This window comes from Xyrauchen texanus, chromosome 5 (assembly GCF_025860055.1).
Source record: "Xyrauchen texanus isolate HMW12.3.18 chromosome 5, RBS_HiC_50CHRs, whole genome shotgun sequence".
NCBI lineage: Eukaryota > Metazoa > Chordata > Actinopteri > Cypriniformes > Catostomidae > Xyrauchen > Xyrauchen texanus.
In genome coordinates this window covers 32792788-32818493 of record NC_068280.1, presented here as the reverse complement: position 1 = coordinate 32818493, position 25706 = coordinate 32792788, and the positions used below count along the sequence as shown (strand labels likewise).

Below are 25706 nucleotides of genomic sequence, written 5' to 3'. Positions count from 1 at the left end.
GTTTTCTGATTAATTAATGAGGCATTCCACTCTATAATATGATAGATTGCTGTGGGAAGTCAGTGTATTTCAAAAGATTATGGGAGAAAGTGTCAACTAAAGGCTCATGTGTGTTTAAAGATTCAGGCCTGCTTCAAGCTGCAGGTGCTTCCCACTGGACATGAACTAAATAAACAACACCAGACAGCTGTACCTAAGAGTTCGTTTCTGCTCATATGCAGAAGACAAAAAAATGTATACAAAATAGACCTCATTAACTCTCTAGTGAGAAACCATGATGCACTTGTATCATTGCAAAACTTTCAAGATGCTAACCCACACTGGGTATATTTTAGAGCACAAGATGTTTTCTGGTGTTCTTAAAAGTCAATTTCTCTAGTTGGATTTTTGTAATATTTTGAATCTTTAAAACTTAAATGATTTAATGTGTCTTCTGAAACTACATGATCGGTTTTGGGTATGAAAAAGACTAAAATGTAACTCCTTTTTCATTATAAACCTTGCCAACTGCAGTCTTCTTGGCGATCATGATTTGAAGCTCAATTACACTTCCTCACAATGCACAGTGCTTGTGTAGGGATCAGCGCATGCGTCAAATGTATTTTGGGTGAACTATTCTTTTAAAATAAACATTAAATATGAATAGTTCAGACTTCAGTACTTTCCAAAAATGTAGTTTTCTTTCATTTTACTTCATGTCCAAAATATAATTGCAAAGTAAATGTCTGCTAAACACTTTGTTTTTACCACTAGATGGTTTCATAACTTTTATAAGGGGAGGTATCATACCAGTGCAGTTTTGTGTCTTTGTATTCTTGCATATGTTGCTTGGCATGCAGATAATAAACATTTTCATTATTACATATTACATTTCTCTCTCTCTCTCTCTCTCTCTCTCTCTCTCTCTCTCTCTCTCTCTCTCTCTCTCTCTCTCTCTCTCTCTCTCTCTCTCTCTCTCTCTCTCTCTCTCTCTCTCTTTCTCTTGGTGCATGCTGGGAGGTTTTGGGTGAGTGTGCTTACGTGGAGAGAACGAATCATGAGGTTTTTTTTTTCTTTTCTTCTGTATTTGATTTATTTTTCTGCTTTAAAATTAAACATTTTAGTTTTCATTTTCTATTAGTTGTTTTGTTTTATTAGTGTAAAATTCTTTCAGCTTTGTAATTTTTTGGTTATTTTCTGTGACAGTATCAGAATCCCCCTGTGGGGGGAGTGTCACCTGTAGCGCTCTGTCACAGAATTAGGTGTGTAACGGTGCTTGGTGTGAGTATGGAAGATGTTCTACTGGTGGTAGGAGAGTGGTAGGAGAGAAAGTTGGATTTAACAACATTTCCTCAGCGTCTAGATTGAACAAGGCAGTGGTGGTTTTTCTCAAGGAAGAAAGTCTGGTTAACCGTTTGATTAGTGAGGGAATCACGGTAAGCGGAGATTTTGTTATCGTTTCACCGCTTGTTAATCCAACTACGAGAATAACTGTTCCCCATCTGTTGCTCACTCGACGTTGTGTTAAATGAAGTGACACTATGGGTCTTTCTTGAAGGCCTCGGTTTCCTCTGAACTTGAGAAAAGGCCAAAGAGAAACTCAGGTCGCTGCATGCCACTCATATACATGGCAACCTCAACACGGCAGTGGACATGCTGTCGCAACAGGGCACACTCAGTGGAGAGTGGAGGCTCCACCCCCAGGTGGTCCAGCTGATTTGGGAGTGGTTCGCCAAAGCACAGGTGGACCTGTTTGCTTCCCAAGAGACCTCCCACTGCCCGATCTGGTACTCCCTAATGGAGGTTTTCCTCGGGACAGATGCGCTGGCACACAGCTGGCTCTGGGGGATGCGCAAATGTGCATTTCCCCCAGTGAGCCTACTTGCACAGGTGCTGTGCAAGGCCAGGGAGGACGAGGAACAACTATTGGCCCACTCGAACTTGGTTCACGGTCGCTGTGTTTGTAGCAACTCCTCCCTTGCTAGGTAGGATCTACCACTGTACCACTATCACATGTGGCCTGTAAACCCATGTGACATATTCGCAACATTTAACCCTCAGGGGTCTGATGTTGCTTTGGGCCCTGGAGAAGTTTTTAAATGCCTTGACATTCATGCTTTTTTCTGTTTCTTAAAAACATATTAATGGCTAAAGTCTGATAACACTGTATTCAGCACAAACTGGGCTACAATAATATGTGAGCAACATGAGTGTACATGTTTGTATTTTTGAGAAAATAATGTTTATGTATGGTTTTTGAAATAAGGCCATATAACACATACTAAACTTTTGTCTACAATACTTTTGAGAACTGGATCTTGTAGCCTAGATTTTTTGCTACAAAATGATGTTTATACCATCCTAATCACTCATTCATACTAAAACAATATAGTGATTTAACTTTTTAAGACACTTTTAGTGTTAGAAAGGTCATATGCGAGGAGGCGTGAATTAACATAAATATGGATGAATTTCACACCTGAGGAGACAAAGACCCCTCCCCTGGGCCTATCAATGAGGAATGTAAGTAAAACTAAATGACGTATTTGTCCGAAATTGTATCCTCGGCTGGATCAAGTCTCTCTTCAAAATACAAATGTTCATCGGAGTCCCACTTTTCTTCTGAGGAAAATGTGAACTCTTCGTCACTATCCAGGAGTTTCCTCGCCTGTGTATTGTGCTATCTTTCAAACACGCAGAAAAGTGAATGAACTAGATGTTTTTAAGGCAAAGTCGAGGTGTTTACCATTTGCATTGATTGCTTCAGCACATTACCGTATGGATAGCGCCCTCTGCCCATGGATGTGATCACATTAGGGATAATTAGCTGAGCCAGGAGAAACTGTACATCGATTTGTTTCATACAGATTACATTGCAGGAGAATATTTGTTTTAAATGTGAATTGTTTTATTTAAATGTAGACATTTTAAGCTTTCTTTAGACATATGTTTCATGTTTGTGTGATAAGTATTAGTGGAGTTTCGATTCATTTTTGTGACGTGTTTCAGAAATATATTCGTGAACATAGAGATAGCTGAAAGCTCACCCTTTTTATTTTCTTTATTTTACAAAAGGACAAGGTTTTGTTTTTATTGTGAGGTTACACAAATAAAAGTAGTCCCTTTATAGTTTCTAATGATGCCTTAAACTTATCTGCATGTCCCAAAATGATGGAGTATTTTATGTTGTTTCCGCTGTAATGATGAAAATATCCAGCAGGATGCGCCAGCGCATCCGTTGACCCCAGAGGGTTAACCTCCCCCAGCCTGGACAGGATGTGGTCTCCACGGGATCTTTTCCATCTGAAAGAATAGGAGTTGGAAAAGAACACCTTCCCTGATGCATGTTATAGCGTTAAATGGCCCCAGCTGCTTTAACTCTACGCAAGAGAGAAAAGGCAAGGCCTGCCCCCATGCTTGTGCAGAATGAAGGAAAAACGTATATGGTTTACCCGAATACTGACAGCATGATATGTTTTGAATGTGGTGACATAGGGCATAAGAGGACAGCGTGCCCACATAAGGATCAGGTTTGAGAGGAGGTTTCTGGGCCTAGTTCTGCTGCTGTGTCAGTGAAGTTTGACAAAAATTAGTCATTTTCAGAGGAATCGCAAGCTCAGGTCACAGAACAAAGAAAAAATGCTGAATTGATTGGAAGTTTCACTGATATTCAAAGTAAAGTTACTGATCAAATGTTGAAACCTAGTGAAGATGTATCAGAAGCAAATGACAATTCTGTGATGATTGATGATGATAGAAGGAATAGTGTTGAAATGGTTCTTATTGAAAATGTTGTAATGTCCACAAATTATGGATAATGGATATACACTGCAAGAGATAAATTATTTCTTAGATGTAACTTTTGGGAAAGCTGTTGAAGTGAAAGATTTTTTTCCAGACACAGAAAAATTCATTGTGTCAGTGTTGATGTTACAGAAAACAGTTAGCTATGAGGCATTAAGTAGGCAAAAATGGTTCAGACCGAAGAAGATATTTACAAAACTAAGAAAAGAGAAGGCACTTCACAAAAGGAATGGTTAGGTAGTTAATGGTTAATGGAAGTTTTAAGGGATGGATCCTTAAATATAAATGGGGGAAAGGACAGGAATAAGTTAGCAATGGTATCAAAGTTGATTAGAATTAAAAAGATTAATATAGCTTTTATGCAAAAGACACATACTGATATTGATAATGAAATTGAATGGGGTATGAGGTGGGAAGGAAAATCTATTCTAAGACATGGGACAAACAATAGTGCTGGTATAGCCATTTTATTTTCAAAAAATAGTGATATAAATATTGTAGCTTCAGAAGAGATTGTGTTTTTTGTAATATTTGGAAATGAAAAATAATTATTTTAAAAATCATGTCAATGGTGGGGATGTGGGTAAAGCAAATATAAAACTTTTCTGTCAAAACTATAATTTACATAATACATCAATGGTGCAAGCAACAGTGAAAAATCTTCAAAGAGACATTTAAATGCTGGAGAGTGCGCTTTTAAATAACAATGGAACTGAAAAGAAACAACTTTTACAAAAAAGAGTAATGAACTTAGTTGCTTTCTACAAGAATTAATAAGGGCAAGGTTTTGGGTTTTCTCAATTAAGTATATGAATGCTCCTACTACTTTCTATTTCAAACTTGAAAGAAAAAGTGTCCAGCAAAAGCAAATGTACCACCTTCTTTGTAATGACAGGACTCTTACATCAGATCCTGCAGAAATAAAGAAGCTGGCAGCAGATTTTTCTAGAGACTTATATGATGCTGAGTGTTGTGATTCTGGGAATGGTTCTGATTTATTAAATTAATTACCCAAATTGGGAATGAGCAGAAAATATCCTTGGACAAACCAATTACATTGCTGAAGCTCACAGAGGCAATGCAACAAATGCCTACCGGTCGATGCCCAGGGATTGATGGACTACCTGCAGAGTTTTATAAACAATTTTGGGAGTTTCTTGGTCAAGATGTATATGAAGTACTGTTTGAAAGAATTGAAAACAAGTCACTTCCTTCAAGCTGTCGACATTCAGTACTATCCTTAATTCCAAAGAAAGGGGATCTTGGACTGCAAAATTGGAGACCAGTTTCTTTTTTGTGTCTGGACTACAAAATATTTTCAAGATGTCTAGCAAACAGACTCAAGTGTTACTTGGAATCATTAATTCAGAAGGACCAGACATAGTGTATTCCTAATCAGTCGATCATTGACAGTCTTTTTTTAGTGAGGGTTATAATTGATTTTAATCAACTTAATAATTCTAACCTTTGCATTTTATCATTAGATCAAGAGAAAGCTTTTGATCGAGTCGATCATGGTTATTTTTCTAATGTTTTACAAAAGTTTGATTTTGGTGACATTTTCATATCATATGTTCAATTATTGGATTCTAATGACTTTGTGATAGTAAAAGCTGGTGGTGGTTTCAGTGCACCAATACCAGTATTAAGAGGTATTAGACAAGGGTGCCTGCTTTCTGGGCAATTGTACAGCCTTGTACAATTGTACAGTATGAGAATATATCAACAGTAAGAGTAAAATGGGGAAAAAGTGAAGGTTTTATTATCGGGAAGTGGGAGGGGATAGGACCTCCACAATTGCTGAGTGGATTACTGTGGGTAAGAGAAGGGATAAAAATTGTAGGTGTTTTTTTATGGAATAAACAATTTCAAGCTAAAAATTAGGAGGGAATACTGGAGGTGTCTGCCCGATTGTCTAAATGGAAATGGCTATTACCACAATTGTCATGAAGAGGGAGAGTTCTAGTAGTTAATAAACCTGGCCGCTTTCACATTATGGCATCGAACTACTGTTATGGAGCCACCTGATGATATGATTTGTAATATTCAAAAGGCATTTGTCGAATGTTTTTGGAGTGGAGAGCACTGGATTCTTGCAGCAGCACTTTATCTTCCTGTTCAGGAATGAGGACAGGTCTCTGTGCCGCTTGTATTCTGAAAGCACGAATGAGGCTCTTTACATCCACCTATTTTGAAAGATAAATAGGAGGGAGAGTCACATTTTTTCTGGGTACTAAAATATTGATATTGGTCTGCCATCCTGTTCTCCATCCAGATAGCAATTTACTAACTTGCTTCATTTCTCTTGACTAACCAGTATATAACTGAATACTCATACTGAGGTGAAATTATTGGGCAGGAGAAAAGCCGTCCTCTACTGGAGGAAACGCCAAAACAATGGATGTTTCGTAATAATCAAGGTTATAATACTGAGCCATATATCAGCAATTTGGCTGAAATAAAAACACAATTAGATCAATACTCTACAGAAGGCTCATTTAACAATCGATTTATGAGTGAGGCCAAATTGATGGTAACAGGTTGTTTGGAAGATCCACAATGGAATTCCCAACTAGACTTAAACTAACACCAGTAACGGCACAAGTTGTAAAAGGTAAGAGCAACATAAATTGCTATTACTGTGGTAAGCCGGGACACTTTAAACGTGAATGTCGAAAGAAACAATACAACAATGTAAAAGTGGGCACAATCACCGACAGGATAACCGTGGAAATCGTAATGGTAACCGAAATTACCAATCTGAGCCCCCTTTGAGCGCTCTGCTCCCCACTATCCCGCAGAGTGGACCCCACGCTAGGAAAGACCACAGAGCACTGAGCCCTCCACTCATGCAACAGCATCAATGGTGTTTAGATAACTCAGCACGTAAAATGTATATCGTTAAATGTTTACCACAAACACACTGCCTACTGGGCCGTGATATGATGCATAAAATTGGGGCAAGAATAACTTTTGATTCTAACTCACTACAATTACTGTTTCCCTCAGTATATTGTCAGTCTGTGTATACAGGACATTGCAGAGAAATTTGCAGCTTAACATCTGACAACACTTTTGCAGCAAAACAGGAACTGCCCAACATCAACCCAGCACTGTGGGCCGCCCACAAAGACGAGGGTGGTCTCATTGACGTATGACCATATGTTGCCAAACTCCGCACTAACTTTCCAGTATACTGCAAACAGTATCCTCTGTCAAAAGAAAAAGAGGAAGGTATTAGTCCAATAATACAATAGTGCCTGAAACAATGTATTTTGAAACCCATTTACTCACCTAATAACACACCAATTAATCCTGTGACTAAAGCTAATGGTACATGGTAACTAACACAAGATTTGAGGAAAATTAATAATTTTAATTGTTCCATTGTCTCCTGTGGTGCAAGAGGTGTACACAACCATTAACTCAATTCCAGCAGACCACACTCATTTTTCCATTATTGATTTGTGTTCTGCCTTCTTCACTGTGCCAGTCGTGCCAGTTACCTGTTCACATTCACATATGGAGGACAACAGTACACTTGGACCAGAATGAGACTCGCCTGCTGTGTTCTCCGCTGTAGGGCACGCTACTCTCAAAGACACTAAGCTGCCACCACAGACCTGTCTGCTACAATATGCTGACGATATCTTGGTTTCGGGTGCCGATGCTGAGTCCTGTACTAAGGCACCGATGATTGTTTGCAACATGCTCGATTCCAAAGACAAGATGCAATGGGTGAAACCAAAAGTTAACCATCTGGGTCATGAGCTGCAGAAAGGAACAGTTCATCTTTCCACAGACAGAGTGAAGATGATTACTACCTTCCAACACCCTAAAACAAAGACTCAAATGCAAAGCTTCTTGGGTTTATTGAACTATTGTCGAGCATGGGTGCCAAACTGCTCTTTATATGACAAAATCCTGAGAGACGCAACACTCTAAAGGGCTGAAGAACCTGTCAAGTGGACTGCTGAAATTGACATGGCTACCAAATTATGGCAAACCCTTTCATCTCTACATGCACGAGGCGGCAGGCACAGCAGCAGCGATCCTCGCTCAGTCCCATGGCGGAACATATAGACCAGTGGCGTACTTGTAAAAAACTTTAGATGCAGTTGCCAAAGGCCTCCCTTCATGTTTGCGAGCAGTGACTGCTGTGGCGTTGATGGTACAGCGTGCAGAAAGTATTGTTCTCTCACATCCATTGGTCGTGCACACCTCTCACCAGGTAGGAGCAATCATGCATAACATTACCACACAACACATGACAGCACTTGATTGGGGTATGAAGCTCTTTATTGTTTACTGCTAATCTGACCATTAACCCTCTGGGGTCTAAGGGTGTTTTGGGCCCTGGAGAAGTTTTGACATGCCTTGACATTTGTGCTTTTTTCAGTTGCTTAAAAACATATTAATGGCTAAAGTCTGATAACACTGTATTCAGCACAAACTGGGCTACAATAATATGTGAGCAACATGTATGTACAGGTTTGTATTTTTGAGAAAATAATGTTTATGCATGGTTTTTGAAAAACCTAAAATTTTAAGTCACTGAAATAAGGCCATATAACACATACTAAACATACTAAACATTTGACTTTTGAGAACTGGATCTTGTAGCTTAGAGTTTTGCTACAAAATGATGTGAAAATCATCCTGATCACTCATTCATACAAAACAATATAGTCATTTAACTTTTGTGTGACAATTTTAGAGCTGAATGGTAATATGCGAGGAGGCGTGAACGATCATGAATATTGATGAGATTCACACCTGAGGACACAAAGACCACTCCTCTGGGCCTATCAATGAGGAATGTGACAGAGAGAGAATTAATGTGAGGAGACTTAATGATCAAAATCAAGTTTTAAGTTAAAAGAAGTAATCTGACTATATATTTTCTTTACATAAAGACTTTACTTAATTTTAGACCTACACTACCATTAAAAGAAGTCTCTTCTGCTCACCAAGACTGCATTTATTTGATCCAAAATACATATGATAATATGCTGATTTTCTAATATGGGCATATTTAAAGTGCATTTTAACCTGAACAGATATTTGCAAGCACAAGCTTTGTTGATGATAATGAGTCAGCATAAACACATTAAAATATAATCTAACATTCATATTATTTTTATATCATATTACATATCATATTTATATCATACAGCATACAATGTAAATAACAACATTTACATGTAACTAAAACTTGCCTATTAGGACATGTCAATACTTTGAATGTCAAATGTCAAACTTTGAATCCTGTCTGGAAACAGTCCCACTAGTAAAATATGTACATGTTTATATAAAATAGCATGTCAGCTAATGAAAACTAAATGACTTACTCGTTTGAAATTGTATCCTCTGCTGGAACAAATCTCTCTTCAAAATACAAATGTCCACCTCTTCGTCTGAGAAAAATGTTAACTCTTCCTTAATAGCCAAGAGTTTGATCGCCTGTGTATCGTTACAAGCACGCAGAAAAGTTTAGTTGTGTTTGTTTACATCAAATCTCGCAGTCGGGGGCGTGTACTTTTCCCTTGATCGCCTCAGCACATTAGCGTATGAATGGCACGCTCTGCTGTTGGGTGGGATCACATTACAGATAATGAGATGGACCGGTAAAAACTGTACATCGCTTTGTTTCAAACAGATTGCATTGCAGGAGAATATTTGTTTTAAATTTGAATTGTTTTATTTAAAAGTAGACATTTTAAGCTTTCTTTAGACATATGTTTCATGTTTGTGTGAGAAGAATTCGCGGAGTTTAAGTTAATTTTATTGACGTGTTTCTGAAATATGATCGTGAACACAGAGACTGCTGAAAGCTTACCCTTTTTATTTTATTTATTTAAAAAAAACACAAGGTTTTGATGTTAATATGAGTGTACACAAAAAAGAAGACCCTCTATAGTTTATAATCATGTATTGATTGTATTTATATGACCATAAATGACGGAGTATTTTAAGTCTATGTTACTGCTATGTGAAAAAAAAACAGCAAAACGCGCCGGCGCGTTTGCCGACCCCAGAGGGTTAAACCAACCTCCGTTGTACACGGCCGGACTTTATCATTACAGAAATTGCTAACTAAAGGTGAATTTTACAATGATTCACATGATTGCCTCGATCACCTGAAAACATGTACTTAATGCAGGCCGGAGGTTTCATCATCCGCACTGGAGGAGGGGGACCATTGGTACATTGACGGGTCCTGTTCCAAGCCAAATTATTCCATATACTGGTTTGGATATGCTGTAACGGAACTCCTGAATCGAATTATCAAAGCTTATTCACTCCCATATAAATCTGCACAAGCTGCTGAGTTCGTTGATCAGAGCATGCCAATTGGCTAAAGTTAAATCAATCAATATATACACAGACTCGAAGTATGCTGATGAAGTAGCAAAGTGGGCTGCAAAGGAAGTTGTGGTAAGCCCAAATCTGAATCAAGCTGATGAGACTGTTTCCATGATGCAATCAACTCTGGTAAGAGACGTTGACATAAAATTGTTACAGGCAAATCCATCTGAATCTGACATTCAATATTGGGCTTCAAATTAAGTGAAACCAGACCAGACTAATTTGTTAAGAGATAAACAGGGGCGTCTGGCTCTGCCCAAGACCGCAATAGTAATACTCTCTTGACATTATTCGGGTATTTCGCACATTTCAAAAGAAAAAGTTATCCAGTCAATAAATCAAACTTATTGCATAAATGGGGTATGAAATGCAGTAAAACTAATCCTGGACTCATGTCTAGCATGTGCACAGAATAACAGACACAAATCTACGAAGCACAACTCATTACCACATAAGTTATTTTACCATGCTGGAATAACAACTTATTGCTTGTGATCGTGGACTGTTTTTCTAAATGGACTGAAGCTTTCCCATGTGTGAGGGAAAATGCTAAAATGGTGAAAAATCTGGCAAAAATAATAATACAGAGATTCGCACTTTGTTTGCGTCCAAAGTTACGCAACTACTCGAACAGGAATTTAACATAAATTGGCATTTCAACATACCATATCACCCACAGTTGGCAGGCGTGGTTGAACGGACAATTTGAATATTAAAAGAACGCTTAAAAAAAAGCCTGCACCGAAACCAGAAGAACATGGGTTGATGTTCTATCGGCTGTGTTGACTGAACTCAGAATGTCACCATCGTATGTTGTTAAACTCTCTCCATTTGAAATACTAATGGGTAGGCCTTTCCCAACCCTTTGGGTCAAAGGCCGTGCTGGCTCTCTCTCCACAGGTGACACGGAGGTGGTGATTGCAGAATATGTGGATTCCCTCATTAAAACATTGAACGGCATAAATGGAAACATTCCTACTGACACTCTGCATGTGGCAGGCAGGCATGCTTGCCTACTCCCGTTCAGCGTCAACACAACAGCAAGGAATCACAAGTGTAATTCCAATTCCTAGAAATAATGTATGACGGTTTATGTTTTATGGTAATGTTACAGGAAGACGTTTCTGTTATGAAGTTAAGGGTAAACACCTGGAAACTCAAGTGACCCTGAAGTATATCTAGACAGTGTTGGACAGCCTAGAGATATTCCAAACCAGTTCAAAGCCTGAAACGAAATTGCTAGTGGTTTTGAATCCATCTTTTTATGGATAACCCCAAATAAAAACACTCAGTGGATCAATTACTTATATTATAATTGTTTAATAGTTTTATTCTTTAATAAAACTAAACGGGCCTTTGATTTGGTAAAAGAACAATTACATGCCTCAAGTGAAATGACTAAACAGAATCGTATAGCTCTGGATTGCCTCTTGGCTAAAGACGGAGGAGTATGTAAATTGTTTGGTGACAAATGCTGTACATACATCCCGGGTCACACTGATAATGATGGAGAAATCACGAAGGTATTAAAGGAAATTGATAAGTTGAATAAAGAATTCGCTGATAATGCCGGACATCAGGGAATATGGGGAATTTTTTTTTATATGTTTGGTTGGTTTGCGCCCTAGATGTCATCCATTATATCGCTTGCTGTATGTATTCTGCTTATGTTACTATTTGGCCCATGTTTGCTACAATTACTAATGCAAAAGTTGAATGTGATGATAAATAGGCATAATATTGCCATGCTCCAACATGTACGTATACTTGATACTGAAGTTGGTTGAGAGGGGTATGTGATCCTTTCAGGATCAAAGTGAGCAATGTAGAATAATAAAGGCATCTCAACAACTTCTCTTGTACAGCTTACTATGTTATTACAAGACACGGTTGCAAGCTGTTTCCCGTTCTGCAAGAGGATGAGTCTATAGGAATGTTTTTCCTGTTTCTGTACTCTCACGTATCACACGTGGCTCAAACATATATAATGATGAGCTGGACAATAAACTTTGGAGAATGATCTGATATGCTCTGGTGTGTGTCACTTCTTTCTCCCCTTGCGAGAATCCGAATTGAGAAAGCGACTGCAGACCTGACTTACTTTCATACTAGAGGTGCCCTGAATTTGCCTGATAAAAGTCTCCACTCACCCATCTTGGCATCTTGCCCCCTTGTGGATCATGATGATGAAACTGCAGGATAAGGACGGTGACAACAACTGACAAGCCCACAATCATCATAGTGCTGGCAAAGTACTGAGCTGCAGAGAACCAAAGATGACAGCAGTTGAGTTCAAAAGTATGGGTTTGAGGATCTATACTGAAAATCTTGGATTCAAAATCGAATTTACATTTGAAAGAATGTGTTTAGGATTTTGAAAATAATTGAAACGTAAAAACATTGTGTATCATTATGTTTTGCACAAACTTGTGGATTCCATGATAACTTGAATAGATGCTGTCATTAAAGCAAAACGGGGACCAACAAAATTCTAAGATTTTTTTTTCAATTCACTTGAATTACACTGATATTATTTACAGTGAAGAAAACTATATATATATATATATATATATATATATATATATATATATATATATATATATAATAAGAAAAATGCAAAGTAGATGCTTTATATATATATATAAATATATAAAGCAAGTTTATGTCCAAAACCAATCTTATTTCATTTTTAAGAAATATGATCACACATTTCAAACAATCAACCAAATATCTCAATGAAGTACATGTCTTACCTATGAGAGGAACAGAGTCAGATGTGGCTGGCATGATCTCAGCCACCAGCAGCATGAAGACTGTTAATGACAGGAGGACAGTGATCCCTAAAAGAGGGGGAAATTGAAGGGAAGTACAAAATGATTTTAAGTTCAGTCATGAAACTCTACATGGCGCAAACTGATATGTTCTTTGAACTTGATATCTGTTAGCCAATTGGTTCACTCCAATTGGTTCACTGTTAAGACAATCGGTTTGCATGGTGTAAGCTGATAGGTCCTTTGACATGAAATTAGATAGCCAAATAAATTGTGTATGCACTCTTTGGGTAATTTGCTCAGTTTTGCAAATAAGCCTGTTTTACTGCAGCGTGCCGCAATCGTTTTTCTCTGAAACCCTCCTCCTCCATAGATCCATTTGTCTAGTTTTTCTACATAGAGATTGTATGTTTGTCTAATGGGCCAGGTATACTTTGTTTTCTGCATTCTGGATCGGATTGCACCCAGCCAACCATGTTGCCTTTCAAAGTGTACTTTTCTGACTGCTAACAAATACGAACGTGTTTGATGCATGCCCACTACAACTGCTTTGTGACACTCTTTTTTTTTACAGTCAATGGCAGTTGCAAGCAACAACTATGCGCACAGACAAGGCTTGCGTCCATTGGTCGAGAAAACAAAGTGCAGACTGTACTTATGATGAAATATGGACACCAGAAAGCAGCTTATTGCGAGAAAGCGGGTTATTGTGAGAAAGCAGCGTTCCCTCTTGCATGCACTTAATAAGTGGCATACTCTTTACTCTCATATACATATGGCTCGGTCAGTAAGCAGCTTTCTCCACAGCAACGTAATTTCCCACCAATGCTTGTGTAAATAACAAACATAGTATCTGAGGAAGACTTCACTATTTTATTCTCTGTTGCTTCGCTTTATTTCCAGATATTCCAAAGTTGTTGCTGTGTTTGTTTATGGCGCTACTGTGGTGCATCTTCTCCCCTTTGGAGCAAAAATGGCTTGAAAAGCTTAATCTGATTAGAATGGACCCATTTGTATGCCGGTGTTTGGCTTGGTTTTGAGACACTGATGCAGTAGGCTACTGGTGAGAGCCTAAAAGGGGCCTGATCAACTTGGTAGGTACTTTTTAGAGATTCCTGTTGGTTTGGTGAACCTGAAATAGAGTACCTTGTCACCTACTTGGTACATGCGGTGAGACACTTTCCTGTCATAGTAGGCTTTGGATCCCTTGACACTGGCTTCCAAGTCCACGCAAATGTGGCCCGAAGATGGTCGCTCAGGTCTGTCACATATTGGTGCGGCGTATAGGTGGCTGCAACACTGATGTCTTCGGGGTGGTACAGAAGCTGTAGCAGAAGGGTCATTTCTCATCCAGTCATCATTTCAAACAGTGTGACTCCTATGGAGTGGTGCAGAGTAGACCTAATGACCAGCACCAAGGGGAATTTCACATCCCGATCTCTGCCATTGCTGTTAACATACCTTTTAAGTATGTTGATGATGGTGTGGTTGTTCAGATGACTGGGGATGATACGGGATGTGGAAATTGACTTCCACGGCCATGATTTTGTACATGGTAGTTATGATGCTTGAGGTGAAATGGGTGCCTCGATCCAAATCAATGGCGAGGGGTAGCCCCCAGCGGCTGAACACATGGTTCAGCAGCAGGAATTTGGTTGATTTGGCTGTTTAGATAGGGGCAGGGAGGTATTCCAGCCACTTGGTGAAAGCTCAGGTAACCATGAGGAGGTACTTGTTACCTCGAGAGGACTTGGGGACTTGTCTAATCCAATCCACCAGGAGGTGGGACCAAGGGAACATGATCACTTGGTTCTAGAGTGGGGCCTGATCCAGCGTTCTGGATAGCTGGAACTGGCTACATACCAGGCATTATTTGGCATAGGAACAGGTGTCACAGGCCATCGATGGCCAATAAACGATTTTCTGGAGGGTCTTGAGGGTGGCCTTGTAACCCCGGTGGCCTCCGACAGGGGAGTCATGAGTGTGAGCTAGCATCACTCACCTATGATCGGTTGGGACAACCCAGAGAGCTGGTCCCTGGTCAGTTTTGGTATAGACCAACATACCTTTCTCCAATTTAAGACACAGCTGGTAGTGAAGGAGAGCATGTAGCTCCTCCGACTCACCTCACTCTGGGGTTTGAGAGGCCCCTTTTGTTGCAGAGTTTGCTATCCACTGCCGGATGGTTTGGATGGTGGGTCTTGCTCCTGCATGGTGATCATATCTGCATTGCCAGGTCTCCGTCCCAGGTGCAGAGTCTGTGGGCAGATCTGCGGGTCTTCTTGCCTTTCTTTTGCCTGTCAATAGATGATTGCGTTTACCGCACATTTTTGGGTAATTGGAAGCCACTCGTCTTGGAACTCCCAGGCTGTGCCCTGTTCCGCACCTAGCTTGACTTGGCGGTCGGCTTCGTCATTACCGTCTTTGTCAGGACCTGAGATTTGGGAATGACCTTTGACCTTTTTCCAGTACACTGTCATTCCCAAGTCGGACACAAGTCAGGAAGACTTCAGAGTGCTTGACTTCCTTGTTTCTCATGTTCCTCATGTCGTTCTCTCTCCATGTGGGAGAGAGATAAAACTATGACTAGGGGCAGCTCGGCTCCTAGTGTGTGTCCCTGGGTTTCCTAGGAGCACATTTATGCTGGTTGTGCTAAAAGGGGGCCCTCTTCTAAGTTGTTACATCTAAGATGTTGTGCTGTGCATTTCTTGGGTGGCCAGGTCAGCAGCTGCACTTACCTTATCTGACCCTGCTCTTAGCTGGGCAGCTTTGAGCTGCCTGCATAGGGTTTCATTTACCTCCTGCATCCGGGCATTGCCAGGCCTCTCTCAGCTTGGGTGCACTAAACTCCTTGGTGCAGGCTGAGATTTTCCCTCTGCACTGCTTGGTAGCTGTTCTGCAGTTGGGTGAGTTGGGCCTGGTGCTCTTCGGTTTGTAGTTGGGTTCTGCGGTGATGAAGGTGAAACATTTGGCCTACGAGGTACGGACCTGTGCACTCTGGCTTCCCGACCGGGTTGATGACATAATAAACTAGACCCTGCAATGCTTCATCACAACAACTAACATTGTAGCCATTGAGGTTATCTCTCTCCTCTACGGAGAGACAAAGGATAGTGGCGACCACATCTTGTAGTGCTGGGTCGTCTGACCTTTGAGGAGCTTCAGTGCCGGCCACGTGGGGAGACTGGCGACATATTTTACTGGAGCAGTAAAAATGCTCACAACATAGTGGCTTTGATAACTTGTTGTGTTACAGTTGCTATAACGCTGACACAAACACAAAGGTGAGAGGCTTTGACTTGTGGCTTACGGGTTACTGTTATGCAATGTGTGAATTTCACTGCGACCTTTCCTTTGTGGGTATTAATAAGGTGACCTGACACTTCTCTGTAACATCTAGGCAAAAGCGTTAGGAGTTAAACAACAGCAGGCTTGGAGCAGACGATCGTAAACTTACCAACCACTAATCCACTCTAACAGCACTTTCACACCACTGGCTTATGCTTGGCAAGTCATGAGAGAAGTCAGTTGTCAAACAGAACCAAACTTTGAATTAACGATTCAAGTTATTACTTTGGATTCTTATGCATACACACTGTGACAGAACTGGCACGTAAGATGCCTCACACGGGCCACCATTAATGTTGGGCGCTTCGTTCAGTAGCGGGTTTGGTTATTAGTAATAATTAATAATTAGCAAAGATAATGATTATGATATGATGTGGTGGCACTTTAAGATTTAATTGCATCTTGCGGTTTTAAATGTGCTTAAGTAATGTTTCTTGTGACATGTAAATCAGCTTGATATCTCAATTGACTTAATTGTTTGAGACAGGGTTGTTTGCTAATTACTAAATGTCCATTGTGATGTCACTGCTTTCACCTGTGTGTAATGACTGACTATTTATATTGCTCTACATTGTGAGGAAATTGTACCTTGTTATCAAAACGTTGGTAATAAAATAAGCTTGTAAGAGAGTGTGCAGTTGTATACTTTTCTTTTGAAACATCTTTTGCTCCATTCAGAGACATAACCTGTCATATACTGTATTTTTCTTTAGAAAACATGAATATAATGTGAAGTTATAAATGTTCCACTATTCTTAACCTCATGCAACCCAGCGGTGTGGCGACCAAAATTTTGAAAAATTTACAGATTTTGCTGTTTGGGAAGGAAATTGGTACTTTAATTCACCAAAGTGGCATTCAACGTATCACAAAGTATATTCAGGACATTACTGATCTAAAACCAGCACCATTACAATTTGGAAAATTTTATTTTTATCAAATCTAAACAGACCCCATTTCCAGCAGCCATCACTCCAAAACCTTATCCTTGAGTAATCATGCTAAATTGCTAAATTGTTACTAAAAATCACTTGCCATTATATCAAATGTAGTTGAAGGTTATTTGGTAAGTTAAAAGAAGTTTAACATTGTCTTTGTGTTTGTTTTTGAGTTGCCACAGTATACAATAGACTGGCATGTCATAAGGCCAATATTAGGTTAAAAATGGCAAAAAAGAAACAACACTGTAATCACTGTCTATTTATTGCATATCACCAAGCACATCACACACATTAATAAATGTTTGCATCTGTCACTACTTTGTCTTGTGTCTTGTGTTTAAGTAACTGTCATAACTGTTTTCCAGTAATTTGCACATTTATATTATGGATAAATGTTCCTAATGCTACAACATTTTTAATGTGTTAATGTCTCATGTGTTTTGCACATTTGTCAATCTATGAATGTGTATAATATATATTGTGCTTCTGTACATTGTGCATATTACATTCTTCTGTCTGTACAAGATCTACTGTTTATTAATGTATGCGATCATTGCATTCGAATATGGGGTGTATATGGAAGAGTGACAGAGTGATTTGAAGAATGAAAAAAATGTTGAGGTAAAAATTGTAAAAGGATGTAATATTGCTTCAGGGCAATGTTGTGTAGTAGACTAAAGGGATAATTATGTAGATATGGTCAATAGGATGTGCTTAAGTAAAAAAGAGTGATATTTTACCCAGTGATATCTTCTCTCCAGAATCTGCAGGCAGCAGGAACACTAGCAGAGCCAGACCAGAGATAAGCACACAGGGAATGAGCAGATTCAGACCATAGTACAGTGTTCGCCTGCGCATTGTTACTGTAAATGTCACATCAGGGTACGGCTCTTTGCAGCACTCATAATACAGCTCATTACGCTTTCCTGGGACACCTGAAAACACATGCACACACATGCACAGAAACACTTTCAGTCTTATATCATACAATAGCAGAACAGCTAAAGATAATTCCTAACAGGATTGTGATGATGAACAGGAAGTGAGATGAGGGAATTTACAAAAATCTAGGCTGTTATTAACTGATATCCAACATTAGCAGACTTGTGACAAGACTAAACCATAAAAGGATTTTTCACTTTTTGGTAGCAAAAAAGCAAAAAACACAAGCATCAGTCATAATTTATTCTGTTTTTGTCCTTGATCTGTTTGTTCAGCACACTAATATTTGCTTTTAATTTTGCTAATGTATTTTCAATGTAATCCCCTAAATCATGTTGGTCTCCAAAGAATGGAAATAAATAATTCAGTCCATCAAAATCAAAGAAGCTTGACCCAAGTTTGAATAATATGAAACACAGTCTTATCATCTGTAATATGCCATAAAAACACAATGCAATACATATATATATATATATATATATATATATATATATATATATATATATATATATATATATATATACACACATACATACACAATTGAAGTCAGAAGTTTACATACACCTATGCCAGACACATTTAAACTCAGTTTTTCACAATTCCTGGCATTTAATCATAGAAAACATTCCCTTAGGTCAGTTAGGATCACTAATTTATTTTAAGAAAGAGTAATGTCCGAATAATAGTAGAGAGAATTATTTATTTCAGCTTTTTTTTCTTCCATCACATTCTCATTGGGTCAGAAGTTTACCGTATAAGTATATGTAATGTATGTATGTATGTATATTTACACAATATCATACGAGCAAGAGTGTGATATGGTCCTACATCAGCACTGCTGTGATTTGGCAGCAGGCCGAGTGCTGTAGGTAATCAAAGCAGTGCTGATGTAGAGCCATATAGCACGATTGCAAGTGTGATATTGCTTATATACAACAGTTTAATGAACAAGTAAATAAAAAAAAAATAGGAAAAACTGAATACGGTCATAAAAACGTATTTGTGCTTGGAACTACTTTATTACGCGGTTCAAAACAAAATATGCATCCAAGCCTCTGTTAGTACTTCAAAAAGTTCACTTCAGAAATAGTATCACGGCTTGTGCTGTTTCTAACAAGACACTGGATAAACAAGGATAGACGGATGGATGTGTGTGTGTGTGTGTGTGTGTGTGTGTGTGTGTGTGTAGAGAGAGAGAGAGAGAGAGAGAGAGAGAGAGAGAGAGATGGAGCGTGTGCGATCACCTGTTGCCACACCCAATCAGAGATGCTGTCTGCTTTCTGAAGGTCAGCTTTCTCAGTGGAAAATAGACGTCCAAGCAGGGTGTGCAAGATTCATTCACTATAGAAACGGCGATGACCTCCGCCATTTTAAACAGTATGTATCCAATGTGGAAATTCCGATAAAAGTTCTGTAATAAATCAGTCTGTTGTGTTTCTCAGCAGTGATGAGCCTTTATCCTGAAGTTGTCCATTTAAAGCTATTTAAAAATATTTCCTAGCTTTGGTAATGTATTAATAATACCAGCGATCACAGAGCGCTGTTCTATGTAAACAATGACTAACGATTCACTTCATGTCACCAACTGGCTCATATTAAACATAACATTTTATTTATACCCATTAAGATTAAAGGGAACCCTCCTCTCCAAGTGATTTAAAATGAAATCAGGATTGAAATAAATCAAAGTAAGTGGTTGGAGGAAGAGCATTCAACAGGGTTTCACGATGTGTAGTGACTGGTCACAATTGTCATGGAACTCATGCTGGTTTGAGTCATTTAAATGATTACAAAAGACTAACCTAAGTAATGTGGTTTGTGTGTGTGTGTGTGTGTGTGTGTGTGTGTGTGTGTGTGTGTGTGTGTGTGTGTGTGTGTGTGTGTGTGTGTGTGTGTGTGTGTGTGTGTGTGTAGGGTAGGGGAGGGGACTGCCATTTGTAATCATGTCTACAATCTTAGATTGAGCCACTGATGGTAAATAAACAAACTTAGCAATTGATATTAATTTCTTTATTGTTTGGCATCATGCATTATTTATGACACAAGAAGGGGAAATTAACTGAAGACAAACTATTATCACATTACAATTACACAAGTTTCAGTTATCTAAATTAGTCAGATAAATGGAAAAATGTTGAAGGAACAGAATGTAGGAGGCGGGCATGCTAACAAGGAGGCTAAAGGCTACAGCCTCTAATGTCAGTCACTAGTGTGCCTCTTGTGGCCAGGGGATTGAGGTTTACACACACTGCACAGCATGTACCAGCTGGCCACCATTTTATTAATTTAATTTAATTTAAATTTAATTTAATTTAAAGTTTACATGGCAGGATATTGCAGCACATAAAAAAAGAACAGAAACAGTTAAGTTTCCTTTTAGCAGCACAATCTGAAATGCATCAAAAACAACACATAATCATCATCATCATCATGCATCATAACTAGGCCATTCATAAAACATTTTCAAAGACCAATTAACTTTTCTATTGGCAAGCACAACCTGAAATGAATTAAAACATCTCACAGTCAAGTCATCAAGAACCATATATATGTCACTTATAAAAATGTTTTAGAGCATGAGGAATAAAAGAAAGTTCATGTCTTTTAGTTTTACTCCTGGGCACAACATATTCCCTATGTTGACAAAGTGAATAATTGGAGGTTGGGGCCACAGGCAGGAAACTATTAAATGGTGATGAACTGTCCTTGAGTATGTTTGTGAGGGTATGTATGGTGGCCTCATCAAGCCTCTCACTCAATGATGTAGAAGTCGGGATACCTATTATTCAACATCAGCGTTTTTTAAATTTCTCTAACTCATCAGAGAGACCTTTAAGCAGTCCACCCCAAACTGGGCTGGCATACTCAAGAACTGGGTGTATAAAAGTCAAATATATTTGCATTAAAGCATTGCATAGGAGACCCGCTCTCTTTGCAACATTAAGATAGTAGATCCTTGGACGTGACTTCACTATCATATACTTGATATGAGCGTCCCATGACAGATCAGAAGAAATTGAACTCCAAGCAATTTAAAGGTGGAGACTCTACTGATTACATACAACAGCATGAATGTTCATTTTGGGTTGCTATTAAGTGCTTCATGCCAGTATTGCAGAATCTGAATCAAAGCAGGCCATTACACTCACCCCCCCCCCCAAGCCTCACTCCCATCCGGGTCATGGTAACTGGTCCAACTCTACCTGCTCCGAACAGGATTTGAACCAGCGTCTCCGGCATGGGAGGCGGGTGCACAAACAAAGAGGCTAAAGGTTACAGCCTCTAGCATCAGTCACTAGTGTGCCCCTTGAGGCCAGGGGAGTGAGGTTTACACACACTGCACAGCATGTACCAGCTGGGGTTGCTTTTAAGTGCTTCATGCCAGTATTGCAGAATCTGAATCAAAGCAGGCCATTACACTCACCCTCCTAAACCTCACTTCCATCCGGGTCACGGCACAACTGTCGTGCTCAACCCGCCTCGAACGGAATTCGAACCGGCGTCTCAAGCATGGGAGGCAGGTGCGCTAGGCTACAGCCTCTAACTTCAGTCGCTAGAGCAGCTCTTGAGGCCAGGGGAGTGAGATTGCACAGAATGTACCAGCTGGCTACCATTACATATGCAACTGTGACTTGTGTGTTTGCCTGCGGTGTTAAAAATGCCCATTCACAGACTGTCTATGTTACTGCATTAACGTGGAACCCAACTGGGCATTGGTGCCAGCCATAATCAGTGCAAAGCACTGCCATCTACCATCAGGACCCCATCTGTCGACCAGACCCTGGGTCACATTGACACTGAATAAAAGGAAGAAATGAGAGACTGAGACAGATACATTGATGGAGAGATTAAAATGCCAGAAGCCATCAAATTACGTGATTACAAAACATCTGCCACTGGAAATTTAATTAACACATATTAACAATGTTGGCCCTAAAATGCATATGTGGGTAAACTATTTTTTTCTATATTTTTCACATAAAGTGTTTTTTTTTTTTCACCCGACCTTTCAGGAATGCCCCCCAAAATAGTGTTTGCATTAATATCCCCAGTTAAAATATTTAGGTCATTTTTTTTTCAGTGATTATCTATATATGTAATTACATATACGCAATTTTTTTACATCACGTTCATGATCAGACTTATATTTAGTAAGAAAGCGAATTTAGTCAAAAGTGAATTTTGAAAGTGTTTATACATTTATTTATTATGATTTACAGTATATTTATTACAATGAAAGTCCAACTGGAGCAGCCTGGTTAGGTGCACACATCTTTAAATTAGAATTAGAAATTAGAATTACCATTTTCATAGTGAAAATATAAAGAACAGCATTTATTTTTTGACCCACAATTTTTGAGAAGTTAGCTATGCATTTTACAATTAATCACATTGTAGTTAAAAGGAAAGTAGATTAATTTTGAAATGCTCTCATGAGAGTATGAGAAAGTCGAGATATTTTCCAGTTTGTTTTCCATTTTTTTATTCTGTTCCTGAGAATGGACATACAAAGAATAGTGTCTTTCAAAGACCTTCTGTCATGTGTGTTAAGTTGTTGATCCCTGCAGTCCAGCAGGGAGGAAATAATCCACTCAGCATTCAAATGAAACAACATTCCTTTTACACAGTTTACTATAAAATAGAGAGGGAGAAAATTATCAATAGTGTCCCTTTAGGCCAGAGGTGTCAAACCCAATTCTAACCCAGGCCACATGAGTGTTATGTGTGCCCGCAAAGGGCCGGATGAAAATGTGGCACTGGCTCTTGATTTGGCACCCATGCAGTTACTAATAATATTGCATATTTTGTGCATTGAAATTCACATTTTAATTAAAATGGGTATCGTGATCTGCGCTTCTCACCAGCGCTATTTATATTTTGCTGGCTCTGCGGTGCAGTCTAGACAGTCTAGTCTGTGGATAAATACATCTGCCTTACATTCGCGCAAGTCTTTTGATTTTGCTGTGCTAATAATTGATCGAGATAATGGCTAGCGCAGTTGATAATGATCTGCATGGTTGTGACTGTTCCATGAGTAAATGCGCCTGCTCTGCGCTCACGCCGCTCTATATTAAGCCATGCTGAAAATTGTTGCAGATAGTGCAGGTTTCCTTCTGCTTTTGGAGAGAGCAAAATTTGCTTCAAGTCAAGTCAAGTCAAGTCAAGTGGTTTTTATTGTCGTTTCAACCATATACAGTTAGTACAGTACACAGCAAAACGAGACAACGTTCCTCCAGGACCATGGTGCTACATAAAAACAACAAAGGACCAACATAGGACCACATGAGACTACACAACGAAATAAAATACCTATATAAACTACCTATATATATCTATATAAAGTGCACGTGCAAACATGTGCAAAAAGTACAGGACAGTACAACAAATTACTGACAATGAACAGGACAATAGACAGTGCAGCGCCGACCAGTACTCAGTAGTGCAAAAAGATGACAGTTTCTAAAAATGTAAACATAACATACTATGAGATAATGTTCTATGCACATAGCAGTTATTGAGGTAGCAGACAGTTATAAAGTGACAGTTATTAAAGTGCAACTCAGGACACGTGTGTGTCAAACCAGTCTCTGAGTATTGAGAAGTCTGATGGCTTGGGGAAGAAGCTGTTACACAGTCTGGCCGTGAGGGCCCGAATGCTTCGGTACCTCTTGCCAGGCGGGAGGAGGGTAAAGAGTTTGTGTGAGGGGTGTGTGGGGTCGTCCACAATGCTGGTTGCTTTGTGGATACAGTGTTTTTTGTAAATGTCTTTGATGGAGGGAAGAGAGACCCCAATGATCTTCTCAGCTGTCCTCACTATCCTCTGCAGGGCTTTGCGGTCCGAAACGGTGCAGGTCCCAAACCAGGCAGTGATGCAGCTGCTCAGGATGCTCTCAATAGTCCCTCTATAGAATGTAGTGAGGATGGGGGTTGGGAGATGTGCTTTCCTCAGCCTTCGAAGAAAGTAGAGACGCTGCTGGGCTTTCTTGGTGATAGAGCTGGTGTTGAGGGACCAGGTGAGGTTCTCCGCCAGGTGAACACCAAGGAATTTGGTGCTCTTGACGATCTCCACAGAGGAGCCGTCGATGTTCAGCGGAGTGTGTTCACCTTGTGCTCTCCTAAAGTCAACAACCATCTCTTTTGTTTTGTCGACATTCAGGGACAGGTTGTTGGCTCTACACCAGTTCGTCAGCCGCTGCACCTCCTCTCTGTATGCTGACTCGTTGTTCTTGCTGATGAGACCCACCACGGTCGTGTCATCGGCGAACTTGATGATGTGATTCGAGCTGTGCATTGCTGCACAGTCGTGAGTCAGCAGAGTGAACAACAGTGGACTGAGCACACAGCCCTGGGGGCCCCAGTGCTCAGTGTGGTGGTGGTGGAGATGCTGTTCCCGATCCGGACTGACTGAGGTCTCCCAGTCAGGAAGTCCAGGATCCAGTTGCAGAGGGAGGTGTCCAGGCCCAGCAGGTTCAGCTTTCCAATCAGGTGCTGGGGAATGATTGTGTTGAATGCTGAGCTGAAATCTATGAACAGCATTCGAACGTATGAGTCCTTATTGTCTAGGTGGGTGAGGGCCAGATGGAGGGTTGTGGTGATGGCATCGTCCGTTGAACGGTTTGAACGATCACGCAAACTGCAGTGGGTCTAGTGAGGGGGCAGCTGGGTCTTAATCTGCCTCATGACGAGCCTCTCGAAGCACTTCATGATGATGGGTGTAAGTCGCGACGGGACGGTAGTCGTTGAGGCAGGACACTGAAGAATTCTTTGGCATGGGGATGATGGTGGTGGCCTTGAAGCACGTTGGAACAACGGCGCTGCTCAGAGAGATGTTGAAGATGTCGGTAAGAACATCTGCTAGCTGGTCTGCACATCCTCTGAGCACTCTGCCAGGAATGTTGTCTGGTCCAGCAGCCTTCCGTGGGTTGACTCTACGTAGAGTTTTCCTCACATCTGCCGTGGTAAGACAGAGCACCTGGTCGTTGGGAGGAGGGGTGGACTTCCTCGCCATCACGTCGTTCTGCACTTCAAACCGAGCGTAGAAGTCGTTCAGCGCATCTGGAAGGGAGGCATCTTTGTCACAGGCAACTGATGTTGTCCTGTAGTTGGTGATGGCCTGGATGCCCTGCCACATGCGCCGCGTGTCACCGCTGTCCTGGAAGTGACTGTGGATTCTCTGGGCGTGCGGCGCTTTGCCTCTCTGATTGCCCGTGACAGTTTGGCCCTAGCTGTTCTTAGGGCTGCCTTATCGCCTGCTCTGAAGGCGGAGTCTCGGGACCTCAGCAGCGTGCGCACCTCCGCAATCATCCACGGCTTCTGGTTGGAGCGTGTGGTGATGGTCTTGAGAAAGTGACATCATCAATGCACTTGCTGATGTAGCTGGTCACTGATGCTGTGTATTCCTCCAAGTTGGTAGAATCGCCATATGTTGCAGCCTCCCTGAACATGTGCCAGTCAGTACACTCAAAACAGTCCTGAAGAGCAGAGATGGCTCCTGCTGGCCAGGTTTTCACCTGCTTCTGAAGCGGTTTTGTGCGTCTGACGAGCGGTCTGT

At 40.2% G+C, this 25706-nt stretch overlaps 1 protein-coding gene across 1 annotated transcript in view; it reads right to left on the bottom strand.

The window, feature by feature from the left end:
• The window catches only part of LOC127644253 (neuronal acetylcholine receptor subunit alpha-7-like), a 179953-nt gene that overhangs the window by 829 nt on the left and 153418 nt on the right, over positions 1-25706 (bottom strand). The window contains exons 7-9 of the mRNA XM_052127341.1: positions 17953-18147; positions 12906-12992; positions 12303-12412 (exon numbers count right to left, since the gene is read on the bottom strand). Coding sequence (XP_051983301.1) covers positions 12303-12412; positions 12906-12992; positions 17953-18147 — 392 coding nt within the window. The remainder of the gene's footprint in view (positions 1-12302; positions 12413-12905; positions 12993-17952; positions 18148-25706) is intronic.